Here is a 25,871-nt window from a genome sequence, read left to right as displayed (position 1 = left end):
AAAGGCTGTACAGTGACAGGCAGCCTCATCAAAGCCGTCATATGAGCAAGGTCCTCTAATGGTTCCATAGCCAAGCTTCTAGTGTCTCTGTGATGGTTAGCTTTAGTTGTCAACTTTGCATAGCCTAGAATTACCTGGGCTGTCTACACTGGGTTCACCTGTAGACATGTCAAGAAGACATGCTAAGAAGATTGTCTTAATTAAGCTAATTGATATGAGAAGACCCAGCCTACTGCGGGCACCACCATTCCCTAGGCATGAAGTCCAGAACCATGTAAGAATGGAAAAACACATAAGCACAACTCTGCATGCAAAGACATAGACTTTCTCTGCTCTTGTAGGTGGGACCAGCTGTTTCAGGTTTCTGCTAATGTGACTTCCTGTTAGGATGTAGTTGTAAGACAAATGATCCCCTTCTTCTGAATGAGCCCCATTTATCTCCAACATTTCATTTTCTCACAGCAACAGAAATAAAACTAGTATACTTTCTAAATTCTAAAGTGAATTTCTTGTGGTGCATCTTCCTCAGAGTTCCACTATTTAAACTTCCTTCCATAGAAAGACTGTCCTGCTTGGTAGTGGTATTTCTCTTTCTTGCACTGAGCTACACATGGTTGCTGAGGGTCCGGAGCTGCAGCCAGGTTTGGGATATCTCAAAACTGTGGGTGTCAAAGAGGCTCGACTCATTCTCCATTTCCAGCCCCCTGCAGGAGCCCTGCACATTGCAACCATCTTGGCTCCTGTGCACTGTTGATATTTATTTTCTTAACTTAGGAAACACTGTTAGTCAAGTCCTCATCTGCCCACCTCTTCCTAATAGCTTCTCAAACTACACGTTCACAGCTCACTTTCTTCCCGTGGATGCTCTTTTGGCTTCTTCTCTTCTCACTCTTCCCACTAAGTACAAGAATCCCCCGGTATTCTTGTGGACTTGTGGATTCTCAGTACTTATATGTCTTCCCAAAGCAAACTCATTTCTTTTATATTTAATTTATTGTCTAGCATAGATAGCTCTCAATTTTTACATTTGGTTTCTATGTCTCTTCAGCTATAGAGCCATCCATGAAACTACACTGCAAATCTCTAGTTTGTTTTATAGGTATTTGATTATATATGCATACTATATAATATTTATATCATTATATAGCTCTTTATTTATTAAACTAAGCTATTTATGTCCTAAACATAAGATACATTAATTATATAACTTATTCACCTTAATATAGTTATTATATTTTATATGTTTATGTATATAATTTATCTATAGAGTTTGATTAAAAACATCCATATTTTAACAATTTATTGTAGAAAGGTGCTTCTATATTTTTTCTTAGATGTCTGTGAAGGGATGTAAAGAGGAGTAGATTAACACTACAAAAGAATATTGGGAAATTTAAGTCTCCAAAAAGGGACAAAGGTTATTTTTTAATTTAATTCATCTTCATCAATCCTAGGCCTATTTCTGTCTTCTCTAACCCACTTAGATTCTTTTGTTTGTTTGTTTTAAATAATATGCCTACAAAAATGTATATACAAAGTTATGGATTTATTATTGCTAAAGATTTATTTACTCAAGAACAAAGGCAAATTATTCATATTAAACTAATATTATTTAGGAGGCAACATAAGAAAGTGGATGCTAAATTGGCTCTTGCCTAGGAGATGAACAGATATGTTTAAAGATAATTTCAAGGAATCCAATCATGAGAATGAACTCAGATATTTGTTAAAATGATCAAGAACCCTGCTAGGCTGAAGGATTATAAGGAAAGAAACTGTATCATTACCTTCATAGCCAAGCAGAGTGCAGAGCCCCAGTAGTAAAAGAGTGCAGATGGTAAATAAGAAACCAGTTAGTATGGTGAACACAGTAGAGAAGACATGATTGAAACAGAGTTTGAAAAGTCTTACTCTGCAAGAATGTTTATCCAGTGTGACAAGAGAACGCACTACAGGGTCAACCAGATGGCTGATCAGGTAAAGGCCCTTGTCCACCAAATCAGTCCTTAGAAATGTAGTTCAATCCCTAGGCTGACTTCCAAAATCTGTCCTCTGGCTACCATACTGACATGCAAATGCACACATGCAGGGATGGGGAGGAGAGAGAGAGAGAGACAGAGAGAGAGAGAGAGAGAGAGAGAGAGAGAGAGAGGCAGACAGACAGACAGACAGAGACAGAGAGACAGAGAAAAAGAGAGAGAAAGGAAAACCAGATCTTAAAGTACTACAAACACAAAATGGCTAATAATGAGTTCATAATAACTTATATGGAAGAATGGAAATCTAAAAGCAGGAGAAAGAGAAAAAACAATTGAATCTAAGGAACAGTTTTTCAGGAAATGTTGGTGAGTCTCCTAATGGTTTAGAGACAGTGTGACAGTCTCAGAGGGCTGCTGGTCCACAGATCAGAGGGCTCTTCAGCAGTGAGATGCTGCTTGATGAAGGGGCTTGTCTGAAGAGACTACTAAATTCCCCCATTGCGCAATCTAATGACCAATAGTTCTTTGGCACTCTGCTCACCCTGTGGAAACTACAAAGCATCCAAATCAATAATTGATTTCTACCCTCCTAAGGATAAATTTTCAAACTTACCAATGTATAAAGGGGAGTTTTCTGATTTGGCAAAATCTTCTATATAGGAAATACCCAAGGGCATGATGGGAGTTTCACCCATTCCACGTACGATATTTCCTACCATTACATAGATCCACATTAATGATTTGACTTCTTGCACACACTCTGCATTAAAACAAGAGAAAATTGCATGTGTATTTTGACAGTCAATTTTATTGATAGTTAATTCAAAATTCTCTATGTTTCTCAGGTCACACTCCCATGAAGAATATTCAGTGCCTTACATTATCATGCTGGCTGTGAAGCAGTGAGCCACCCTACCGTATATTTTGAAAGAATATTTAGCAATGGATTATAAGTGCTATGCTGGAGCTAATTCCCACTTGGATGGGAGACATTACTCTACAGATAGATACCTCTTCTCAATCCAATGTTTAGTGATAACCCATTGGTCATGAGAATTTACACCATGGCAATAGGCAAACAGCAAAAAACAAAGACTTTCCCTCACCTCCAGGGACTTGGTTTTTTACCAGGCAGGAAACCTAGTTCATTAATATGTGCATTGACTCATTCCTTGACAACTTTGAGGGGAAAAAAAAACCAAGCAATTATGTGTTCTTAGACAACACAGACAGAAGTTTGATGGAAGTCTAAAACCTCTATAACCTCAATTGCTTTGTAGAAACTAAAGATTTTAAGTAAATAGACACCACATAGTTTTATATATATTTCCTCATTTAAAAATCAACCAAATACTCCAACAAATGATCAGTGAAGAAAAGGCCAAAGATAATTGAAAAGCAAAAAAAGAAATTTTGAAGGTTTGTATGCACCTCCTAAGATAAATGAACTGCTAGTCCCTAGGGAAGCTGTAATGTCCTGTTTTCAGGGAAGTGGAAGACAAAGTGTCATCTCCTGTGGACTGGTCAAGGGCTGCCTATACATGCCCTAAGCACTCAACTGGGCTGTGAGTTCTAACTCTTATTCATTACTAATTCAGGAAAATCAGTTTCCATGTCTAGGTATTCAGATTCATATCTTTAATAAACATGTTGATTTCTGCCTAGAGATCACAGGTAGATGCTCAACTCTCTTTTCAGGAAAAAACTGAAAGTAGTAGACACTGGAAGAATCAAGTGCTTCTCTAAGACTCTACATGTGGGAAGATCTTAATTTATGCACTGCAATGCCAGGAGCACAAGAGGGGCTTTTCAAAAAGGTCAGTTAAAGAGGTGAGAATATGTGAAGGTCGTTGTCTAATGAAGAAGTGAGACTGCTATCCTGGAGGTCACTGTCTAATCAGGAGGTGAGAACACTAGCTTGAAGGTCACCATCTAATCAGGAGGTGAGAATGCTATCCTGGAGGCCACTGTCTAATCAGGAGGTGAGAACACTAGCTTGAAGGTCACCATCTAATCAGGAGGTGAGAATGCTATCCTGGAGGTCACTGTCTAATCAGGAGGTGAGAACACTAGCTTGAAGGTCACCATCTAATCAGGAGGTAAGAATGCTATCCTGGAGGTCACTGTCTAATCAGGAGGTGAGAACACTAGCTTGAAGGTCACCATCTAATCAGGAGGTAAGAATGCTATCCTGGAGGTCACTGTCTAATCAGGAGGTAAGAATGCTATCCTGGAGGTCACTGTCTAATCAGGAGGTAAGAATGCTATCCTGGAGGTCACTGTCTAATCAGGAGGTGAGAACACTAGCTTGAAGGTCACCATCTAATCAGGAGGTGAGAATGCTATCCTGGAGGCCACTGTCTAATCAGGAGGTGAGAATGCTATCCTGGAGGCCACTGTCTAATCAGGAGGTGAGAACACTAGCTTGAAGGTCACCATCTAATCAGGAGGTAAGAATGCTATCCTGGAGGTCACTGTCTAATCAGGAGGTAAGAATGCTATCCTGGAGGTCACTGTCTAATCAGGAGGTGAGAATGCTATCCTGGAGGTCACTGTCTAATCAGGAGGTGAGAACACTAGCTTGAAGGTCACCATCTAATCAGGAGGTAAGAATGCTATCCTGGAGGCCACTGTCTAATCAGGAGGTGAGAATGCTATCCTGGAGGTCACTGTCTAATCAGGAGGTGAGAATGCTATCCTGGAGGCCACTGTCTAATCAGGAGGTGAGAACACTCGCTTGAAGGTCACCATCTAATCAGGAGGTGAGAATGCTATCCTGGAGGCCACTGTCTAATCAGGAGGTGAGAATGATAGTGTGGAGAGGTCACTGTCTCAAGTTGCTGTGGCTCAGAGCTTCAAAGATGGATATTATTTGACTCACATTATTTTGATCACTACCGATTCCTTGAGAGACACTCCAACCCTTGAAGACTAGCACAATGTCTGTGTCATGAATCCAGTGTAAAATTGAGCTGTTCTGGCCTGAGGTGATTGATTATGCTGAGTCAGCTTCAGACTGTGTTCAGGAAATGCATTGAGTCACCTAGCATACATGACTTTAAAAATACTTTTTAAAATGTATATGTAAATGTGTCTACCTTCATAAGTATATGTGCACCACATTTGTGCAGGTGGCTAAGATGGCCAGAAGAGGGCACCCAATACCCCAGAACTGGACTTAAAGTTGGTTATGAGCAACCTGGTGTCAAAACCAAAGCAGCTCCTCAGTATGAATAGTGTGGCAGTTTGAATGAAAATACCATACACCCAGAGCCTCGGGTGTCAAATATTAAGCCTCCAGTGGTGGTGCGATTTGAGGAGATTTAGGAAGAACGTCACTGGAGATAGGCTTAAAGCCTCAGTCTACTTACAGTTCCCTCTCCCTCTCCCTCCCTCTTTCCTTCTCCTTCTCCTTCTCCCTCCCCCATCCCTCTCTGTCTCTCTCCCTGTGTGTGTGTGTGTGTGTGTGTGTGTGTGTGTGTGTGTGTGTGTGTTATTCTTATAATTGAGATGTGACCTCCTAGATCCCTGCATTTACTGCCATACCTCCCTGTCGAGATTGATTCTCATCGCTCTAGAACCTTAATAAGTCACCTAAGACCATCAGAAATATCTGATATTTATTCTATAATTAATAACACTAGGAAAAGTACAGTTATGGAGTAGCAACAAAAATAATATTATGGTTGGGGTCACCACAACATGTGAAGCTATATTAAAGGGTTGCAAAATTAGGAAGGCTGATAACCACTCCTCTAGAAACATAAACACAAATAAACTCTTCATTGTATAAGTTCCATTTGTCCTGGTGTTCTAGCAGAGTAAAAGAAAAGTAACTAACACATGTGGTAAGTACTTTTATACAACATCTGTCAGTACTGCCATGGCTCTGACATAGTCAGTGGACTAATCTGTTGAAAGAGTCACGATGCTGGCATTATTGAGAATTGGTAAAAGGAGGGAGGTGAGCCTAACTCTTTTTCTTGTGTGACTAAATCTACAATGTTGGTTAAGAAACAAGGAGTCTTAATAAATATATTCAAACTCAAGAGGCAGAGTATGCTAACTTATTAGATAATTCACTTCTCTGAAGGAGAAAATAAATCTTCTTCATTTGCCTACTAAACCCAGAGTCACATTCAAAGCCCATCATAAAAACAGTATTCTATGGCCAAATCTCTGAGCAGAAAGCAGTAAGAAGCTCTAGTCAACCTGTTGAGTCTTGCGTTGGCTTCAAGGTCTGGGTTCTGTTTTCCACACACAAGAAGCTGTTTGAGGACAAGTTGCTTGCTGATGAAATCGTTGTTTCATATTCGTATCTGTGTGGACACAGGAAACATTCACTGTGAGGGTCTGAGTGCAAGGAGAGCGTCTACATATTACTGGATATGGCTTCACTGAAAACATGACATCCAGAGCCTATAAGGACATGTTTCTACCAAAAAAGAAAAAAATAGCTGAGAGTGGTGGCACATGACTGTAATCTCAGCACTCAGGAGGTAGAGGCAGGCAGATTGCTGAGTTCAAAGTCTGCCTGGTCTACAAAGTAAGCTCAAGACAGCCAAAGCTATGCAGAGAAACCCTGTTTCCATAAAAAAGAAGAAGAGGAGGAAGAGGAGGAGGAGGAGGGGAGGAGGAGGAGGAGGAAGAAGAGGGAGAGGGAAAGGAAGAAAAAGAAGGAGAAGAAGAAGAAAAGATGTTTCCAAAGAGGTCATGCTGATCATCATAAAGCCTATATCCTATGGCAGGGCCACTAAAATGTCTTAACAGATAAAGCTCTGCTTCACATGCCTAATGACCTGACTTCAATCCCAGTAACCCTCTTGAAAGTGAAAGAAGAGGAATAACTCCATAAAGCAGTCCTCCAATCTACACATGTACACACATACACACTCACACACACACATACAGCACACATGCAAATTCATACACACATAAAAAAGCACATATGTACACACACAGATAGGTAGATAATAGAGATAGATAGATAGATAGATAGATAGATAGATAGATAGATAGATAGATAGATAGTTGATAGAGATAGATAGATAGATAGATGATAGATAAATAGATGATAGATTGATAGATAGAAGATAGTGATAGATAGATAGATAGATAGATAGATAGATAGATAGATAGATAGAGATAGATAGATGATAGATAAATAGATGATAGATTGATAGATAGAAGATAGTGATAGATAGATAGATAGATAGATAGATAGATAGATAGATAGATAGGAGAGAGAGAGAGGGAGAGAGAGAGAGAGAGAGAGAGAGAGAGAGAGAGAGAGAGAGAGAGAGATATGATAGATAGATGGGTAGATAGATAGATAAAGTAAATCTGTGTCATTATGCTGCACTTGTAGCTCTGGGTTTAAGCTCCAGAACTGTATAAACTGGGTGTGGTGGCCCATGCCTGTAACTGAAGCATTTGAGAGGTGGGGATAGGAGAATCAGAAGTCCATGGCCGTATCAGCTATACAACAAGCTTGAGGGCAGCCTGAGCATCACAAAAGTAGTCTCAAATAATAAAAGTAAGTAATCAATATCAACAAAAGAGCTTGATAATTACCAAAAACTGCTGCTGCTTATATTTAGCTCTCATGTCTACATGAGTGTGATGTAACTTTCAGAGCCTCTAATGTCAAAACCATGCTCTGTGTTTCTAAATGACTATTTCCTAGAAATAATTGGTATGAGATATAGAACAAAAGCAAGATAATAAAAGAGAGCCTCAGTAAAGTAGAATTAAGAAGATAAAAGCTTTCAAGAGACAAAAACAACACAAAGCAAGACACCTGTGCTGGGTTCTCTGAGCTGTGACCCTAATCCTTCTTTTCTGAGAATTCAAACACCTATTCTTCTATGTGTTCAATAACTCCAACACAAGGAGGGAAACTCCATACATCATAACAAGAGGTGACAGAACCCGTCATCTGGTGACAGTGTCATGGCTCCAAAAGTCATGGCTAATAAACTCTGGTCATTTAACTTGAAAAAAATCACCAATAATCAGCCTGTCCTAGAAAGAAAATGACAGAATGCAAAAGGAGGAAAATGTGTCCAAGTCTTTCTTAGTATGCTAGGTTTATTTCTAAGTGTTTGGTAGATGAGAAAAAGCAAAGAAAAAACACAGGCTGCTGAATTCTGTATGAATAGGGAGCAGTGTTTGCCAAAATTTTAATGTCTATGCTGCATGATATAACACAAAAGTCAGAATAACTTTCTCTTAGAACAGCTTCCTGGAGGTTCCCACACAATTAGCCAGTGAACTGTGGACAAGGGACTGTGTCTTGCTACTAATGAAAAGAGGACAGATTCAAAGAAGTATCAGCTTTGGAAGAAGGGAGGAAAATACTGTAATACTCTGATATGTCTTGACATTGATGAGAATAGAATAGGAAGTAAAAAGTATTTTTAATTACATCTACTAATTTTCAATTACCTTCAAAAACAACTGAGAAAGTAAAACATTGGTCCCTTATCCACTTAAAATTCAGTTGTTGATTCAAGATCCATTTATTCTCCCAAATGACTATAAAATGAGAGTAAAAATGTTTCAAAATGAAAAAGGGAAAGCCCATCTAATCAAAGATAAATGGATCTAGACATAGAGATATAGCTCAATTGGTCATTGGTGCCTGGAAAGCACCAATCCCAGCTTTGATCTTGAGCACTCAATAAAACCAGACATGGTGGGAAATACCCTATTTTTCAGCCTAGAAGATGAATTTTTAACCCTGAAAAATCTGTGCCACAGTCAGGGGTCTGCTAATAGATGCATGCCCAAGTCTGTTGCAGAGGGTGTATGTTGGAAGAGGGGTAGTCTTATTTTTTTTTTTTTTTAAATAATAGTCATAAGTTTTTTTTTTTAATACATTTTTATTAATTTATACATATTACATCTCAGTTGTTAGCCCATCCCATGTATCCTCCCATCCCTCCCTTCCTCCCACTTCCCCCCCCTACTCCCCTCCCCTATGTCTGTGTCTGAGGGGGATCTCCTCCCCCTGAATATGCTCATACGGTATCAAGTCTCTCCTTGGTGACCTATTATCTTTCCTCTGAGTGCCACCAGGCATCTCCATCCAAGGGACATGATCAAATATGGGGCACCAGAGTTTGTGTGAGAGTTAGATCTTCTTCTCCACTCAACAGTGGAGAATGTCCATCGGCTAGTCCGGGTAGGGGTTCAAGGTTTTTACTGCCTATTTTTTCCTTGGCTGTTGCCACAGTTTGCGGAGGACCCCAGGGCCCAGACTCGCCTGTAGTTTTCCAGGACCCACTGGATCCTTCCATTTCCTCTTTCTCCCAGGCTTCTCACACCTAAAGATTCAATAGGATGTCCTCCCCTCTTACCCATTATTCTGGTAGGTACAGTTTTTCATGGGGACGTACACCTTGGGCTAGTGTCTCGATATAAGTGAGTATATACCATTTAGCTCTTTTTGCTTCTGTGTGAACTCACTCATTATGACAATTTCTAGTTCAATCCATTTGTCCACAAATTTTGGAAATTCCTTGTTTTTAATAGCTGAGTAGTATTCCATAGTGTAAATGTACCACAGTTTCTTTATCCATTCTTCTGTTGAGGGACACGTAGGTTGTTTCCAAGTTCTGGCTATTATGAATAAGGCAGCTATGAACATGGTTGAGCATATGTCCCTGTTGTGTGGTAGTACATCCTCTGGGTATATTCCAAGGAGTGGAATAGCTGGGTCTTGAGGAAGCCCTATTCCCATTTTTCTGAGAAAGCACCAGATAGCTTTCCAAAGTGGTTGTACTAGTTTGCATTCCCACCAGCAATGCAGGAGTGTTCCTCTTTCTCCACACCCTCGCCAGCATGAGGTGTCAGTTGAGTTATTGATCTTAGCCATTCTGATGGGTGTAAGATGGAATCTCAGTGTCGTTTTGATTTGCATTTCTCTGATGACTAAGGAGGTCGAGCATTTCTTTAAGTGTTTCTCAGCCATTTGATATTCCTCTGTTGAGAATTCTCTGTTTAGCTCTGCACCCCATTTCTCTATTGGGTTATTTGGTTTGGTGGTGTTTAATTTCTTAAGTTCTTTATATATTTTGGATATTAGACCTTTGTCAGATGAAGAGTCGGTGATGATCTTTTCCCAGTCTGTAGGCTGTCGCTTTGTTCTCTTGACAGTGTCACCAGCCTTACAGAAGCTTCTCAGCCTCATGAGGTCCCATTTATTAATTGTTGATGTTAAGGCCTGGGCTGTTGGTGTTCTGTTCAGGAAGTTGTCTCCTGTGCCTATGAGTTCCAGACTCTTCCCCACTTTTTCCTCTAACTGGGTTAATGTCTGTGGTTTTAAGTTGAGGTCTTTAATCCACTTGGACTTGAGTTTTGTGCATGGTGACAAATAGGGGTCTAATTGCATTTTTCTACATGTAGACATCCAGTTAGACCAGCACCATTTGTTGAAGATGCTGTCGTTTTTCCATTGAATGGATTTGGCTTCTTTGTCGAAAATCAGGTGAGCAAATGTGTGTGGATTCATCTCTGGGTCTTCAGTTCGATTCCATTGATCCACTAGCCTATTGCTGTGCCAGTACCATGCTGTTTTAATTACTGTTGCTCTATAGTACAGCTTGAGATCAGGTATGGAGATTCCTCCAGCGGATCTTTTATTGTAAAGGATTGTTTTTGCTATTCTGGGCTTTTTGTTTCTCCATATGAAGTTGAGAATTGTTCTTTCAATATCTACAAAATATTTAGTAGGTATTCTGATAGGGATTGCATTGAATCTGTAAATTGCTTTTGGTAAGATGGCCATTTTTACTATGTTGATTCTTCCAATCCACGAACATGGTAGATCCCGCCATCTTCTGATGTCATTTTCAATCTCTTTCTTCAGAGGTTTAAAGTTTTTTTCAAATAAATCCTTCACTTGCTTGGTTAGGGTTATTCCTAGATATTTTATATTGCTTGTGGCTATCGTGAAGGGAGTAATTTTTCTAATTTCTTCCTCTGCCTGTTTGTCATTTGTATATAGGAAAGCTACTGACTTTTTTGAGTTTATTTTGTATCCTGCCAATTTGCTGAAGGTGTTTATCAGCTGTAGGAGTTCTCTGGTGGAATTTTGGGGGTCACTTATATACACTATCATATCATCTGCAAATAGGGATAATTTTACTTCTTCCTTTCCCATTTGGATCCCCTTGATCTCCTTTTGATGTCTTATTGCTCTGGCTAGAACTTCAAGAACTATATTAAAGAGGTATGGGGAAAGTGGGCAGCCTTGTCTGGTCCCTGATTTTAGAGGGATTTCCTTGAGTATCTCTCCATTTAATTTAATGTTGGCTATTGGTTTGCTATATATAGCCTTTATTGTGTTTAGAAAAGTGCCTTGTATTCCCGATCTCTCCAGAACTTTAAACATAAATGGGTGTTGGATTTTGTCAAATGCTTTTTCTGCATCTAAAGAGATGATCATATGGTTTTTCTCTTTCAGTTTGTTTATATGGTGGATTACATTGATGGATTTCCGTATGTTAAACCATCCCTGCATTCCTGGAATGAAGCCTACCTGGTCATGGTGAATGATGTCTTTGATATGCTGTTGTATTCGCTTTGCGAGTATTTTGTTGAGTATATGGTTAATGTATTTCAAACTCTATATTATCATTGGAAATGTTGGGGATCATCTTATACACATTTGGGTGCCAGAAAATATGGTACCTGTAATCCAGGCACTCAGGAGATAAACCAAATATGACCAGGAGTTCATGAATATCCTTATCTACAGAATGAGTTTGAGGCCACCCTGAGCTACATGAGTCTGTGTTTTTAAAAAAAAAAAAGGCTCCTGAGATACTAGATGCCTCCATGGGTAAAAATGTTTATGTGAAAGCCTGACAATATAAATTCCAGCCCAGGTCTCACAGGGTAGGTTGAGAAAATCAACACCTGAGTGTTGTTGTCTGACATCACATGAAAGCACACACACAGTTCCAGGAGCAACACAAAGTATACAAACAAAATAGCTAATAATTAAAAAAAACTGTAAATGGGAGACTGGAAGTATGGTCAACTTAAGCTCTGTAGAATTCTAATCCATCAACATGGGTACTTTGACAAGAGATAACATCCAAAGATCCAGATGGAATATAGACATGCCCTGGATTACAATATGATCTGGCTGGAATACAGGCATGCCCTCTAATCCCAAACAATGTAGGTAAAGTTGGTTGGTTGAAGAAAACCCTGATGTTTGAAAGTGATGTCTAATTGAGGGTCAGACAAAGTGGCTAATCAGAGAAGGATTTGACATAGTAGGATATGCTCAACTCTCACAAGAACAGAGAGGAAAGGGAGGCGACCTAAGAGAGAGTAGCGCAGAGGGAGAGAGAGAGGAGGAAATTTTAGTGGGAGAGTTTTACTGAGACAGGTTGCAGAGAGCACAATCTAAATAAAGGTGAGACAGAATGAGCCAGTAAATGAGAAGAAGCCAGAAGATTAGAACAGTTCGCTGGAGTTAGTTTGAGGCCAAGTGGAGCAATTCAATCAGAAGCTTAGAAAATCCAGTTTGAGTCAGTCAGCTTGGGGAGGAGTTCGACACAGAACAGCTGAGCTGAACCAGCCAGCCAGAATTCAGAAAGAGCTAGAAAGAGGGAGCTTATTCAGCAGTAAGCCACTGAGGCTGAAAACATTCTAGGCCTGGATTAGATTGTAAGGAGGTTAGAGGCTTATAGAGGCAATAACCTTTCAAGACAATGACTTCAGGTAATAAAAGTAACATTTACAAAGCTCAATAAAAATCTGAGACTGGGACGTGGATATGCATATTGCCAATGAATCAAAAGTAAGGTAACTATAATCATCAGGCTATGAGGAGCAGCAGGGTATGTTCCAGGCTTCCTTGGAAAGCTGCATGAAGGGACTCCCAATGTAGCACCCAGCTGGGCACACAAAGCAGACTCTAAAGTGAGGGTTAAAATGTGCCTAGGGAATACCTACATCCTCACACTCACCCTTCACCCCTCCAAGTGGAAATGCTCACAGGTGCAAGAGGATCCAAACATGTATATTGAGGACACAGAGGTTGGATAAAAGGGTTATTATCTTTAAACTCTTCATACTAAAAGGTTATATTCCAATTATTCTAATTCTTTTCTGGCTCCTTGACAGGTTTCTACCACTTTTCAAAAGGAGAGAATTTCTACAAAGGATCATAAGTTATCCACATTCCCAGGACAGCTCAAAATCAGCCAGTCCCCACTCCACTCAATAACCTGCTGATCATCCCTAATATGTTAAATATTCTCCCTTAAATATGAACAAATACCTAAGGCCATCATGAGGACTCCCTATTACAGTGAAGTCAAAGACAAACAAAAGCTACACTTGAAGGATCCAGGGACAATGGAAACAGATGGAGAGTCACACAGGAAGAGCTACTGAATTCTTGAGAAAATAACAATATGTTCCCTCAGAAGAGATATTCAAGGTAGAGAGATGTCCTTGGCAGTAAGTTAGAAATATAGGGCTGGAGAGATGGCTCAGAGGTTAAGAGCACTGTCTGCTCATCCAGAGAGCCTGAGTTCAATTCCCAGCAATGATATGGTAGCTCACATCTATAACATAATCTGATGCCCTCTTCTGGCATGCAGGTGTTCATGCAGGCAGAGCACTGTATACATAATAATAAATAGATAGGTCTTTTAAAAGGTTAGAAATATGACGAATGACAAGCCCATTCAAGAGACTGGATGACAAAGGTAAATCTCCCAAGAAGAACCCAAGAAATGAGAAGACATGAAGTTAAAAAAAATGAAATGTCAGGGTATAGATGAAATCTGAGCTGCCAGTGCTCAAATAGTGCAGCAGACGTAGGTGGAGAGGAAGAGATTACCAAGAAGAAAAGAGGTCAAGAAACATTGCAAAATGTTCTGGCCTAAGGCACCTGATTGAGGTGGCAAAGGGCTTACTTATATCAATAGTCATCAGTTTCAGACTGTGGAGCTGGGAGAAAAACTGTCACAAGAGTTATAAAAGGATGACAGACATTAGAATATTAATTCTAGTTCCAACTTTGAGGCAATGTCTTCAAAGGGAGTAGTGAAATTCTCCTCTACAAAATGAAGTGTAGGAAGTTAAACAGGAAAGGTGAAGATTGGATGTGCCTCCAGTGAATATTTATGAGCAGGATAGAGGCAAAGCAAGGTGGTAGTGGTGGCGGCTCATCCTTGTAGTAGCAACACTTGGAAGACTGAAGTAGGAAGATCACCAAGAGTTTAAGGCCAGTCCATGCTACATCTCAAGATCCTGTCTCAAAAAGAAAAACAAAGGAGGGATGGAGAGATTGCTCAATGGTTAAGAGCTCTTGTTGCTCTTGAAAGGGACCTGGGTTCATTTTACAGCAACCACATGGTAGCTGACAAGATATGTAACTCCATTCCAGGGGGTCCAACACTCTTTTGTGATCTCAGTGTGCACAAGACACACAAATGCATACATGCAGATAAAACACTCATACACATATAATAGATAAAAGATCTGGAAAGGAAAGAAGAAGGAAATAATGAGTGAAAAAAGGAGAAAGGAGTCAGGAGGAAGATGAAGGAAGGAAATAAGACAAATTTATAAGGAAAAAATGATGATGAATTCCAAGGAAAGGGCCTAGAGGTTCACAGTTGAGAGGCATGGAAGTGCATCAGACAAGAGAAATAGGCATCCCTTGGACAACAATGAAGCCCATGACCTGTGGTGAGGGATGTCACCCTCCCAGATAGTGAGGGATTGTGCAATAGCCAGAGATACAAAGAAAGTCAATCAAATGGGGAAAATGAGAGGCATACTAAATCTAGGTAAAAATTGAATTCTGTAACAAAGAATAGCATGATTCTATGGTATAAAACATTTTTATGCTCATGCAAATATAAATAGTAAATTTTGTATATCACTCAACACTAAAGTATTAAAAACTAACAAGACACATAGGCCAAAAGAAGAAAGAACTGAAAACTGTCTCTGAAAGCTGGAAAGAGAGTAAGAGAAAACTTAACATATTTTGACTTTTGCAATTTTCTGTGTAAGCTACTTTGATGAACATGAAAAAATTATCAGCTTTGAAATTGTTCCATCTCTTTGTGACCCCTGTAGACCCCTTGTAATTGAAGTATCAAAATAGTCCTGAGGAAGGACTCAGCACAAGGGTTGAAGATTCAGAGAGCCCATTAATGTGCCTCAACTTCATGAAAGAGGTGTCTCAAGTCCCACTTGGGACCTTAAATGGACTTGAGGCCACAAGAGTCAAAAATCATATCGGCAGACCAGTCACCACATCTTCTAATTTCCCTATTAGCCTTCTGTACTTAAGGGAGCATTGTTCCTCCCAGAGAGAAATATCTGAGCCTCATTTCCAGGTGAAATTTGAACCTAAAATATCATTAAGGACTGGAATACTCACCGGCCCATGAGGAAATGAGGTAGCGACATTAAGAAACACCCTAGGCCCATAACTGCACATCCAACACCAATCATGATAGGTCTGTGCAGCTTTGTTCCGAAATAACTCACGAATATAATCAACAAAAGGTTTCCTAGGAAGGAGAATGAGAATGCTTGTTTCAGTGAGGTATTAGCAGCTCTTAGTCAATAGCCTCTCCAGCAGTCGGACTCTAGTGTTCAATGTTTAACAACCACCTTAAGATTCCAAGATGGTGGCACCCAGTGTGTATTATGCTTAGGAAGCAGAGGATCAAAGGCTGTGAAACGGACTGTGCCACAACCCCCATCGTAGCCAGACATACCCCAGGTGTGGGAGTCAAAACCTCTGAGCACCCTGCACTCTTCTGAACACTGGAGCGAGTGAAGGGCCCCTGGAGAACAGAGGATAGGCTCAGCTAAGCCGGTGGATGAACAGGCTGCTGAACTGAAACGACCAACTTGGGGACTTCTCAGTCCTTCTCACTTCAAACAGTTGGGGATGATCAGAACCAGGCCCCCTTACCCTGCATCACTGGACTGACCCTGGGTTTGAGAGTCACAAACTTCAAGCACCCTGCACTCTTCCAAATACTGGAGCCAGAGTTCAGGCCTCCTGGTGAACTGAGGATCTGCACAGTGGAACTGGTGAGCAAACAGGCTGCTGAATCCAATTCATTGACTTGGGGGCTTCTCAGTCAAAAAAAGTTGGGGAGGATCAGAACCACCACCCACCCCACCCACCCTACCCACACCCATTGCCCATTGCAGCAGGATGTCTCTAGTTTCAGGAGTCACAAATTTCAAGCACCCTGCACTCTTCTGAATACTGGAGTGAGTGCAGGGCCCCTGGGGCACAAAGGATAGACACAGTGAAAACTGAGACCCTCAAGAATAGCATCTGGATCCCAGATACAGCACTCTGGCCTCCAAGCCACTGTTCTACTCTTCTGCTGGTCCTGCTGAATCCCAGATGCTGGAGGGCAGACCTCAGACTAAGTTCCAGGAAGACAGTGTTCTCTAAGTCCATAAACCAAGCAGCTTCCTTCTGAAGGGACTCACTCCCTTGACTTCCACCTTAGGAAATCTGAGCACACTCAGCAGATGCCTAAAGGAAGGGGGAAGAACACAGTCAACAAAAGCCAGGACAGCATGACTCCACCAGAAATCCCAAACAACAGACACTCAAATGCAGCTGAATCTCAGGAACATGACCTTAAAGCAATGATTGTGCAGTTATTTGAGAAATATAAAGAGGAAATGAATAGATCCTTCCAAGACTACATCAAAATACAAACAAACATATAGAAGCCATTGAGGAAAAACTGGAAAACACAATCAAACAGGAGAACAAAATGATTAAAACTGTTCAAGACATGAAAACAGACTTAGAATCAAGTAGGAAAATACAAACTGAGAAACCCTTGGAAATGGAAACCTTAGAGAAGTGATCAGGAATCATAGAGGTAAGTATCACCAACAGAATTCAAGAAAGGAAGGAGAGAATCTCACAGGCTGAAGATACAATAGAAGAAATTGATACATCTCTCGAAGAAAATATTAAAACAGAAAAATTCCTAACCAAAACATCCAAGAAATCAAGGACATCATGAAAAGACATAACCTCAGAATAATAGGGATAGATGAAAAACAAAGTTGTCAGGTTCCAAGGACCAGAAAATATTTTCAAGAAAATCACAGAAGAAAATTTCCCCAACCTGAAGAAAGAATGACCTTGAACATATAAGAGGACTACAGAACACGGAATAGACTAGACCAGAAAAGAAATTCCTCCTGCCACATAATCAAAACACTAAATCTACAGAACAAAGAAAAGATAGTAAAGGCAGCAAGGGAAAAAGGCCAAGTAACATATAAAGGCAGACCCCCTCAGAATCACACTTGACTTCTCAACAGAGACCATGAAAGAGAGAAGGGTCTGGGCTGATGTCAGACAGACATTAAGAGACCAACCCAGACTACTATATCCAGCAAAACTTTCAGTCACCACATTTGGAGAAAACAAGATATTTAATGACAAAACCAAATTCAAACAATATCTATGCACCAACCCAGCCCTACAAAAAATACTACAAGGAAAAATCCAGCCCAATGAGGTAAACTACACCCAAGAAAATATCAGATACAGGTAATCTCACAGTAGCAAAACCAAAAGAAAACAGGCACATCCACACACTATCACCACCAACTCCACAATAAAAGGAACTAACAATCATTGGTCACTAATATCTCTCAACACCAATGGCCTCAACTTCCCAATAAAAAGACACAGAGTAAGAGGATGGCTACAGAAACAAGATCCAACATTCTACTGCATCCAAGAAACACACCTCAGCAACCAAAATAGAAACTACATGAAAGTAAAGGGCTGTAAAAAAGTTTTCCAAGCAAACAGACCCAAGAAACAAGCAGGAGTAGTCATTCTAATTTCTAGTAAAACAGATCTTCAATTAAAATTAATCAATTAATATTGGGAAGGGGCTGGAGAAATGGATCAGTGGTTAAGAGTGCCACCTGCTCTTCCAAAGGTCCTGAGTTCAATCTCCAGCAACCACATTGTGGCTCATAACCATCTATAATGGGATCTAATGCCCTCTTTTGACCTGTAGGTGTACATGCATGCAGAATACTGTATACATAATAATAAATAAATCTTTTTTTTAAAGAAATACTGGGAAGGACACTTCATTCTCATCAAAAGAAAAAATCCACCAAGAGGACATCACAATCCTGAATATCTATGCCCCAAGTATATGGGCACCTGTATTTGTTAAAGAAATACTTTTAAAGCTTAAATCATACAGCTATCCCAAAACATTAATAATGGAGACTTCAACATCCCACTCTCACTAATAGACAGATCATCTAGGCAGAAACTAAATAGAGAAATAATGAACCTAAAAAAGGTGATGAATGAAATTGATCTAACTAATCTAACAGGCATCCACAGAACTTTTCGCCCAAACATAGAACCTTCTCCAAAATTGAACATATAATTGGTAACAAAACAAACCTCAACACATACAAGAAAACTGAAATAAACTCCTGCATCTTACCAGGCCACCATAGACTAAAGTGTAACTTCAACAACAATAAAATAACAAAAGGCCTACACATACATGAAACCTGACCAATGTTCTATTCAATGACATGGGTCAGGGATGAAATAAAGAAATAAGTTAAAGACCTCCTAGAATTCAGTGAAAATGAAGGCACAACATATCCAAACCTACGAGACACAATGAAACCAGTGCTAAGAGAAAAACTCATAACACTAAGTGCCTTCATAAAGAAATTGAAAACATCTAATACAAGCAACTTAATGGAACACCTGAAAGCCCTAGGGAAAAAAAGAAGCACACACACCCAAGAGGAGTAGAAAGCTGAAAACAATCAAACTCAGGGCTGAAGTCAAAAAATTAGAAACAAAGAACACAATTGAAAGAATCAATAAGAACTAGAGCTGGTTCTTTGAGAAAATCAACAAGATAGACAAAGCCTTAGCCAAACTAACTAAAAGGAAAGGTAGATTATCCACATTAACAAAATCAGAAATGAAAAAAAAGACATAACAACAGATACTGAAGGAATCCACACACTTATGGGCACTTGATTTTTGACAAAGAAGCCAAAACCATACAATAGAAAAAAGATAGCATCTTCAACAAGTGGTGCTGGTCTAACTGGGTGTCTACATGTACAAAAAGGCAAATAGATCCATATTTATTACCTTGCACAAAACTCAAGTACAAGTGGATTAAAGACCACAACATAAAACCAGACACACTAAATTTGTTAGAAGAAAGAGGGGAAGAGCTTTGAACTCATTGGCACAGGAAACGACTTCCTGAACAGAATACCAATAGCTGAGGCTCTAAGACCACCAGTTAATAAATGGGACCTGATGAAACTGAAAAGCTTCTGTAAGTCAAAGGACACAGTCAACTGAACAAAGGGAAAGCCAAAAATTGGGAAAAAATATTCACCAACACTACATCCAACAAAGGGATCATATATCCAAAATATATAAAGAACTCAAGAAATTAAAGACCACAAAGCCAAATAATCTAATTAAAAATTGGGGTGCAGAGCTAAACAAAGAATTCACAACAGAGGAATATCAAATGCCCAAGAAACACTTTTTAAAAATGCTTAATGTCCTTAGTTATTAGGGAAATGCAAATCAAAATGACTCTGAGATTCAATTTTATACCTATGAGAATGGCTAAGATCAAAAGCTCAAAAAGCAGAAAAAGAAAGTTAAAAACAAAAACAAAAACTCAAGTGACAGCACATGCTGGCAAGGATGTGGAGAAAGGGAAACACGCTTCCATTGCTGGTGGGAGTGCAGACTTATCAACCACTTTGGAAATCAATCTGACACTTTCTCAAAACACTGGGAATAATGCTACCTCAAGACCCAGCTATACCACTCCTAGCCATATTCCTGAAAGATGTTTCACCATACAACAAGGACATTTGCTCAACTATGCTCATAGCAGCTTTAATCGTAATAACCAGAATATGGAAACATCCTAGATGTCCCTCAACTGAAGGAAAGATGAGGCAACACAAGGAAATACTATTGAGCTATTAAAAACAAGGAAATCTTGAAATTTGCAGGCAAATGGATGGAACTAGAAACGACCATCCTGAGTGAGTTAACCCTGACCCAGAAAGACGGGCATGGTATATACTCACTTATAAGTGGATATTAGCCCAAAATAGATCTCCTCTAAGAGGCTTCACCAAGTGGGGAATTGGGACAGATACTGGGACTTGAAGCTGAACTCTGGGCTGAGCACTGAGATTTGTAGTGAAGAGTCAGGGGATAGAAGGTCCAGGAAGGAGCAGGAGCTCCACTGGGAGAGCATCACGCCTATAGATCTGGACCCAGGGGACCTGCACAAACTGATGCACCAACCAAAGACACTGCATGCAGAGAACCAAGACACCCTGTTCAGATGCAGCAGATGGACAGCTGATGCTCCACATGGGGAGGGGACTTCTGCTGAACCTCTGACGTACCCTCTGGTGCCCACGACTTGGCCACTGCCCCTTGGCAAGACAGCCTTTCTGGCACACAGAGGAAGGGGATGTAGGCTACCCTGATGAGACCTAATAGGCTGTGGCCAGACAGTAGGGTAGGACCCCCACCCCAATCATAGGTCTAGGGGAGAGGAATAGTGCCAAAGGGGGGGGTGGGAATGGGAAGAAAAGAGCAAGGGGATAACAATCAGGCTAATGTGACTGAATTATAATAAATATAATAGACATTTAAAAACAACCACCTTAATACAAGGATGGTTGCTTAGGATGTTTTGTGTATTGTTTTAATTTGTAAAGCAATTGTGACACTGAAGGAAGGTTCTCCTCCACTCTGGAGAACACTGAAGTTCTATTCGGGATTATCCTGCCCTTGGAACACACACACAGAAATAAATTATTTCAAAAAAATCAAATACATGAGTAAGTTCTCTACAAACTACATGCTTCTAGTTTGATGAGGATTGTTTTTCCTGCTCATATCGTACATAAAGGAAAGATGAGAAAAATGTAACACTCTTCATTAATGACTGAGCATACCTCTAAGTGATCGTAAACATTTGAAAGATACATGAAGACTTTGTATTTCTTCCAATTCTGTGTCTCTCTAGTCTGCTATCAAAGTAGAAGATCCTTAGCACTCTTTTGAATGGTGTGTGTTCTACCTCTGTCTTCTTATTACAACCTCTGTCATTGAGGCCATCATGCAGAAGGTAGTGTCCCGCCATCATGCAGAAGGTGGTGTCCCGCCATCATGCAGAAGGTGGTGTCCCAGGACATCCACTCTTTCACTAAAGTAATAGTAGCTCTAAGTCAACAAAAGCAGTTGTAAGGTTTCAGCCTGCAAGTCACCTCTGACTTCCTTCATGCCTGCTCTATGCAAGTTCAAAGGGATTCATGTTTTTTTTTAATTTACTGTTTTAAAACACTTTTATTGTTCAACATGACCTAACTGGATGTCTGCTTCTATTGTCATTTCTTTCTTCACACCAGGTAATACTGTGAGCAGAGAGATGGGAAAAGACCTAACCCTCCAGCTGAGTGTTAGATCTACATTGCAGGGGTCACCAAGTCAAACCAAAAAGGTGTCTTTGTGATTTAGAAGACAGCTTGATTCAAAGAAACTCATTGAGAAGCCCTGTCCTGACAAAGAGGCCTTTGATAAACCTGTTTAAGAGCTCAAAAACAAGTGGTGCCTAGAGGTGTAGACCTGCCTTTCCCCAGAGACTGGAAGACCAAGAGAGGGAGACTGCGTGGCCAAAGTCCGCCTGGGCTACAGAATGAATTCGAAGCTAGCCTGGGCAACTTAGTGAGACTTCTTCAAATATAAAGTAAATAAAATAGCTGTGGATAGAGAGGGAGAATGCTTGACTCATGTGTGTGAGGACTCAGGCTCAATCACCACACACAAGAAAAGAGTTTTTCAAATATATAAGTACATGCTCTACAAATCACATATTTTTAGTTCGATGGGAATATTTACACTGCTCATATTATACTTAAAGGAAAGATCAGAAAAGTCCAACTCTTCTTTAATAACTTAGCAAATATCTAAGTGATCATAAATACCTGAAAGTTATTTGAAGACTCTGCTTTTTCTGAATTCTATTTCTCTCGAGTCTGCTATCTAAGTAAAAGAGACATTGCAGTATTTTGAATAGCTTGTGCCCCACCTGTATATTCTTAGTATGTTATTACAGCCTGTCCCTGTTGGCAAAGTCCCAGTCATTGAGGTCACCCCGCAAAAGGCAATGCCCCAGCACACTCACTGTTAAAACGTTCTATGCAACCCTGTCGCCTTTGGCTGTACCACCCTGAATGCACAGGGACTACTCTGAGATATCTACTGGTTAAAAAGAAAAATATTCCCTCCTCACATGAGGTTGAGTTCACCTTTTACATTGCCTTGTTGTGTCTCTCATATAATTGGTGGGAAGCTGTGGGGAAATAGGTACAAGGTGTTACTCAGCCTAGAGCCAGGTCACTTGCAAAACTGACTGGGGAAATGGTCACTAGATGCTGCTTTCACTGGTCAATGTGAATTGCTTCCTCTCACACCTATTTCTACTTAAGACTTCCCCTTAAGGCACCTGCAGCAGCCAGTGGTGGTAAACAGGAATTTCCAATCTATAATCCGTGGAGTTCACAGAAATTAGTGTTTTCTATGATCTTGGGTGAGAATTATTTTCAATAGTAATTAACTGAACGTTAGCATTTCTGTTCATGGCAAAGTAGGAAGCAATAGTAAAGGGAGCCGCCATGATGTCTCCACCCATCAAAACATAAAAAGTGGTATATGACATTGTAGTTGTTGTAGATACTACAAAATGACATAGAACCAATAATTATCTATTTAATCATTGGCCTTGCTCTGGAGCTACTATATATTCAAATGTTAATTATTTTCACCCCCAAATCCTTACTGTCCTAAGGGCAAATTCTCATGTATCCAAAGTGATGTTCTGTGAACCTGGCCTCACAAATTATCCATGATTGGCTAACAAAGTTACATGTGGCCTGGGCCAGGCAGAAAAAAGGTAGACAGGGGGAAGTTTTGAGGACTTGCGGGGCTGCAGTAGGACCCTGAGGAGAGGAATGAGGGAGCAAAGAGCAGGCTGCCATGAAGTAGCATGTCCAGGAGCACATGGCCGGTAACAGTTTGCTCTGAGGACTGGCCTGATGGAACAGAAGCATCCCAAATGAAAGAATGCAAATATTTATGAGGATTTTGGATTGGAAGCAGACAAATAACTTAGAGGGTTGATATCTACCCAGCCCTAGTGTTTTAAGGCTTATTATAAATCTATCAAGTTTCTGTGTCTTATATTTATAAAATAGTGGGTAAAGAAATAATTCCCGCAGTATTAATAACCAGCCTTAATTAATACTAATAGACTAATTAATTACATTTACATATCTGGTTTATAAATAACTGCTATATAATAACTTCATGTATTAATATATGAAGACTATTTCATTGTTTTTTACCTTATTAAAAAGCACACATATTCCTGTCTGACGGGATAGTTAAATGTTCTGATAATTTTACTTAAGTGTAACTTACTTCCTCTTTACCTACATAGTTTAATATTTTTGCAAGTAAAATATTATCCTAAAATCATGAGCCCTTAAGCATAGAAGGTCAATATCCTCTTCCAAACCCACACTGGTTCTCTGCCGTCTGAGTTATACATGACATACTCCAGAGCAAGCCAGAGCCTTTACCCATTTCTCATCCCTGTACATCTCTCCAGGCTCAGGTTCTAACAACTTCCAACTTCCCATAGAACTTGGCTGACTCCATCCCCACACGGATGATTTGATGCTTCACCCTCTGTCCAAATCCAGCCTTCACATTCACCTGTCTACTTCTTTGTCTGGAAAACCTTTGCTCCTTCAGTAGGCTGACTTCCCTAGCACAGCTGTGGCCCATAGAACCCCGGGTAACCAATGTCCCACACTTGCTGCATCTAACACATAGACCATGAGTGAATTTGTGTGAGGTCCATGTAAGGCATTCATCCTGACTCCACTGAAGGCATGGGCACAGGGGCAAGTGGAAGCACTGGGGATCTTGACCCTGAGAGACAGGGCTGAGCATCCTCAGTGTGAGTGAGCTTCTTCTCAATCCCAATTTTCTTTGCTGTTTTGATTAAATACATTAAAGGCAATTTCACCATGAAAGAAGTAAAAACTATGACTCAACTAGAGAAGAGAGACACCAAGGCTTCCAGGTCACTTTGAGTATAGAGGCAATATTTCTCTCAGTCCCTTTTTGAATTCTCATATCCCAGTTCATCACCCAAAAGCAGGATTGAAGTTCATCCGCTCTTTTCAGCAATCGTGTCTGACACACTCTGACACAGGAAAACTTCTGCATCTTTCTTGGTGAGTAGCAGTAGAAAGCCATCAACACCACAGACCCAGTAGGGGAAAAGAAACATTTGTTCTCTCCTTTGGACACAAGTTCCTCCAGGCTCCCACAGCAACCTTCTAAAATACCAAGGAAAAGCCCTTAACTTCTCTTTGACTTAGCAAATGATGTTGGTAGGACCCTGCTGTTTGAGATTGCAGTCCCCCCCAGTCTGGATAGGCACTCTGAGCACAGCATTATGTGCAGGGACTCCCTCTCCCCAGCAGGGCCTCCTACTCTCTGCCTGACTCCATCTGAAGACTGTCTTTAGACATAGATGCTCCTAACCACGTTTAATATATGGTCCTTGACAGAGCTCCCTGCTAGCCCTCCCCTACCTGCACCTATAGGATAATTAGGCACTGTGTTCCCACTCATATGATAGGACCAGGCTGCCAAATGTAAAATAAGCATTCTTTAAGTGCCCGGTTTCAATCCATTATGACTGCCTATCCTAGAAGCCCCCTACCCACTCCCCAAGGGCTATATAGCCTTTATTCTCCCAGATTAAAGTTGAACTAGCTCCTGAAGTGGTTCCAGGAGTGTTAGATCCCTATGTCTCACCTTCTGCTCCTCCGGCCTTGGTAGGCTGGTGGCCAATAGCTCCCCAAGGAAGAGGAGAACCACAAAATGATAGAATTAGATATTAAACTCTAAATCTTCTCCAACTCCCCAGGAAAAAGATAGAAAGTGTCGGGCTGTGTGGTGATAATTAGCTTTTATCATGAGGATAGTTAAATAAGCGGCGGCTTCATATCACACCAGGCTACTCACTCAACATGAGGAAGCATGTAACACAGTCAGATTAAATATACTCTAATGCAGGAACTAAAGAGAAAAACATCAATATATAAATAAGTAAATGTAAAAATAACTCACCAATCTCAAAGCTTCCATTGATTAATCCAACTATAGATGTGGGGATGTTAAATTGTCTCTCTATCTGTGTGAGCATGGAATTCATATAAATTCCTGATAGTGACTTGGATACATATGCCCATGTTAATGCCAACAGAAACATCTAGGAAGAAGAGTGTTTAAGAAAAAATGAGAACTTTGCTTTATGATTAATTTCTGATTATATATCAGACATCTACTGACAAAAGAGCCTTCCCTTAAAGGTGGAAGATTATATCCATCTTAAACAGCCCATGAGCATTTAAGAAACTTTAACCTGTCCGAATTTACACAGGAAGCAAGGTTGGCTCATCTGAGAGCCCCTAAGTATCTACCTGAGTGCATCTCCCACACATTGGGATTACAGCTACATGTCTCCATGTCTAGTATTATGAAGGCTTCGGGAACTGTACTCAGGCTCTCCTACTTCTAAAACAACTACTGTGCTGACCAAGCTAATCCCCAGCCCAATGAGGAAGTTTTTCTCTCTTTTCTTTAATAATTTTTATTGATTAAGTTTATGGTTTGGCGATTTCATAAATACATGGTGTGGTCTGATTCTTTCTTTCCTC

At 40.2% G+C, this 25,871-nt stretch overlaps 2 protein-coding genes across 2 annotated transcripts in view; one reads left to right on the top strand and one right to left on the bottom strand.

Annotated features, from left to right (window-relative positions):
• The window catches only part of SLCO1A2 (solute carrier organic anion transporter family member 1A2), an 82,850-nt gene that overhangs the window by 16,527 nt on the left and 40,452 nt on the right, over positions 1-25,871 (bottom strand). The window contains exons 4-7 of the mRNA XM_084766285.1: positions 25,282-25,423; positions 15,406-15,538; positions 6,192-6,298; positions 2,593-2,739 (exon numbers count right to left, since the gene is read on the bottom strand). Of these exons, the coding sequence (XP_084622411.1) occupies positions 2,593-2,739; positions 6,192-6,298; positions 15,406-15,538; positions 25,282-25,423 (529 nt within the window). The remainder of the gene's footprint in view (positions 1-2,592; positions 2,740-6,191; positions 6,299-15,405; positions 15,539-25,281; positions 25,424-25,871) is intronic.
• Positions 1-25,871, top strand: part of IAPP (islet amyloid polypeptide) — a gene marked incomplete at its 5' end in the record, with an annotated part of 432,665 nt that overhangs the window by 382,946 nt on the left and 23,848 nt on the right. The window lies entirely within an intron of this gene.

The sequence above is a fragment of the Acomys minous genome, assembly GCF_964271855.1.
Source record: "Acomys minous genome assembly, chromosome: 17".
Taxonomy (NCBI): domain Eukaryota; kingdom Metazoa; phylum Chordata; class Mammalia; order Rodentia; family Muridae; genus Acomys; species Acomys minous.
Note: the sequence above shows the minus strand (reverse complement) of the source record. Positions and strands in the feature narration are given on the sequence as shown.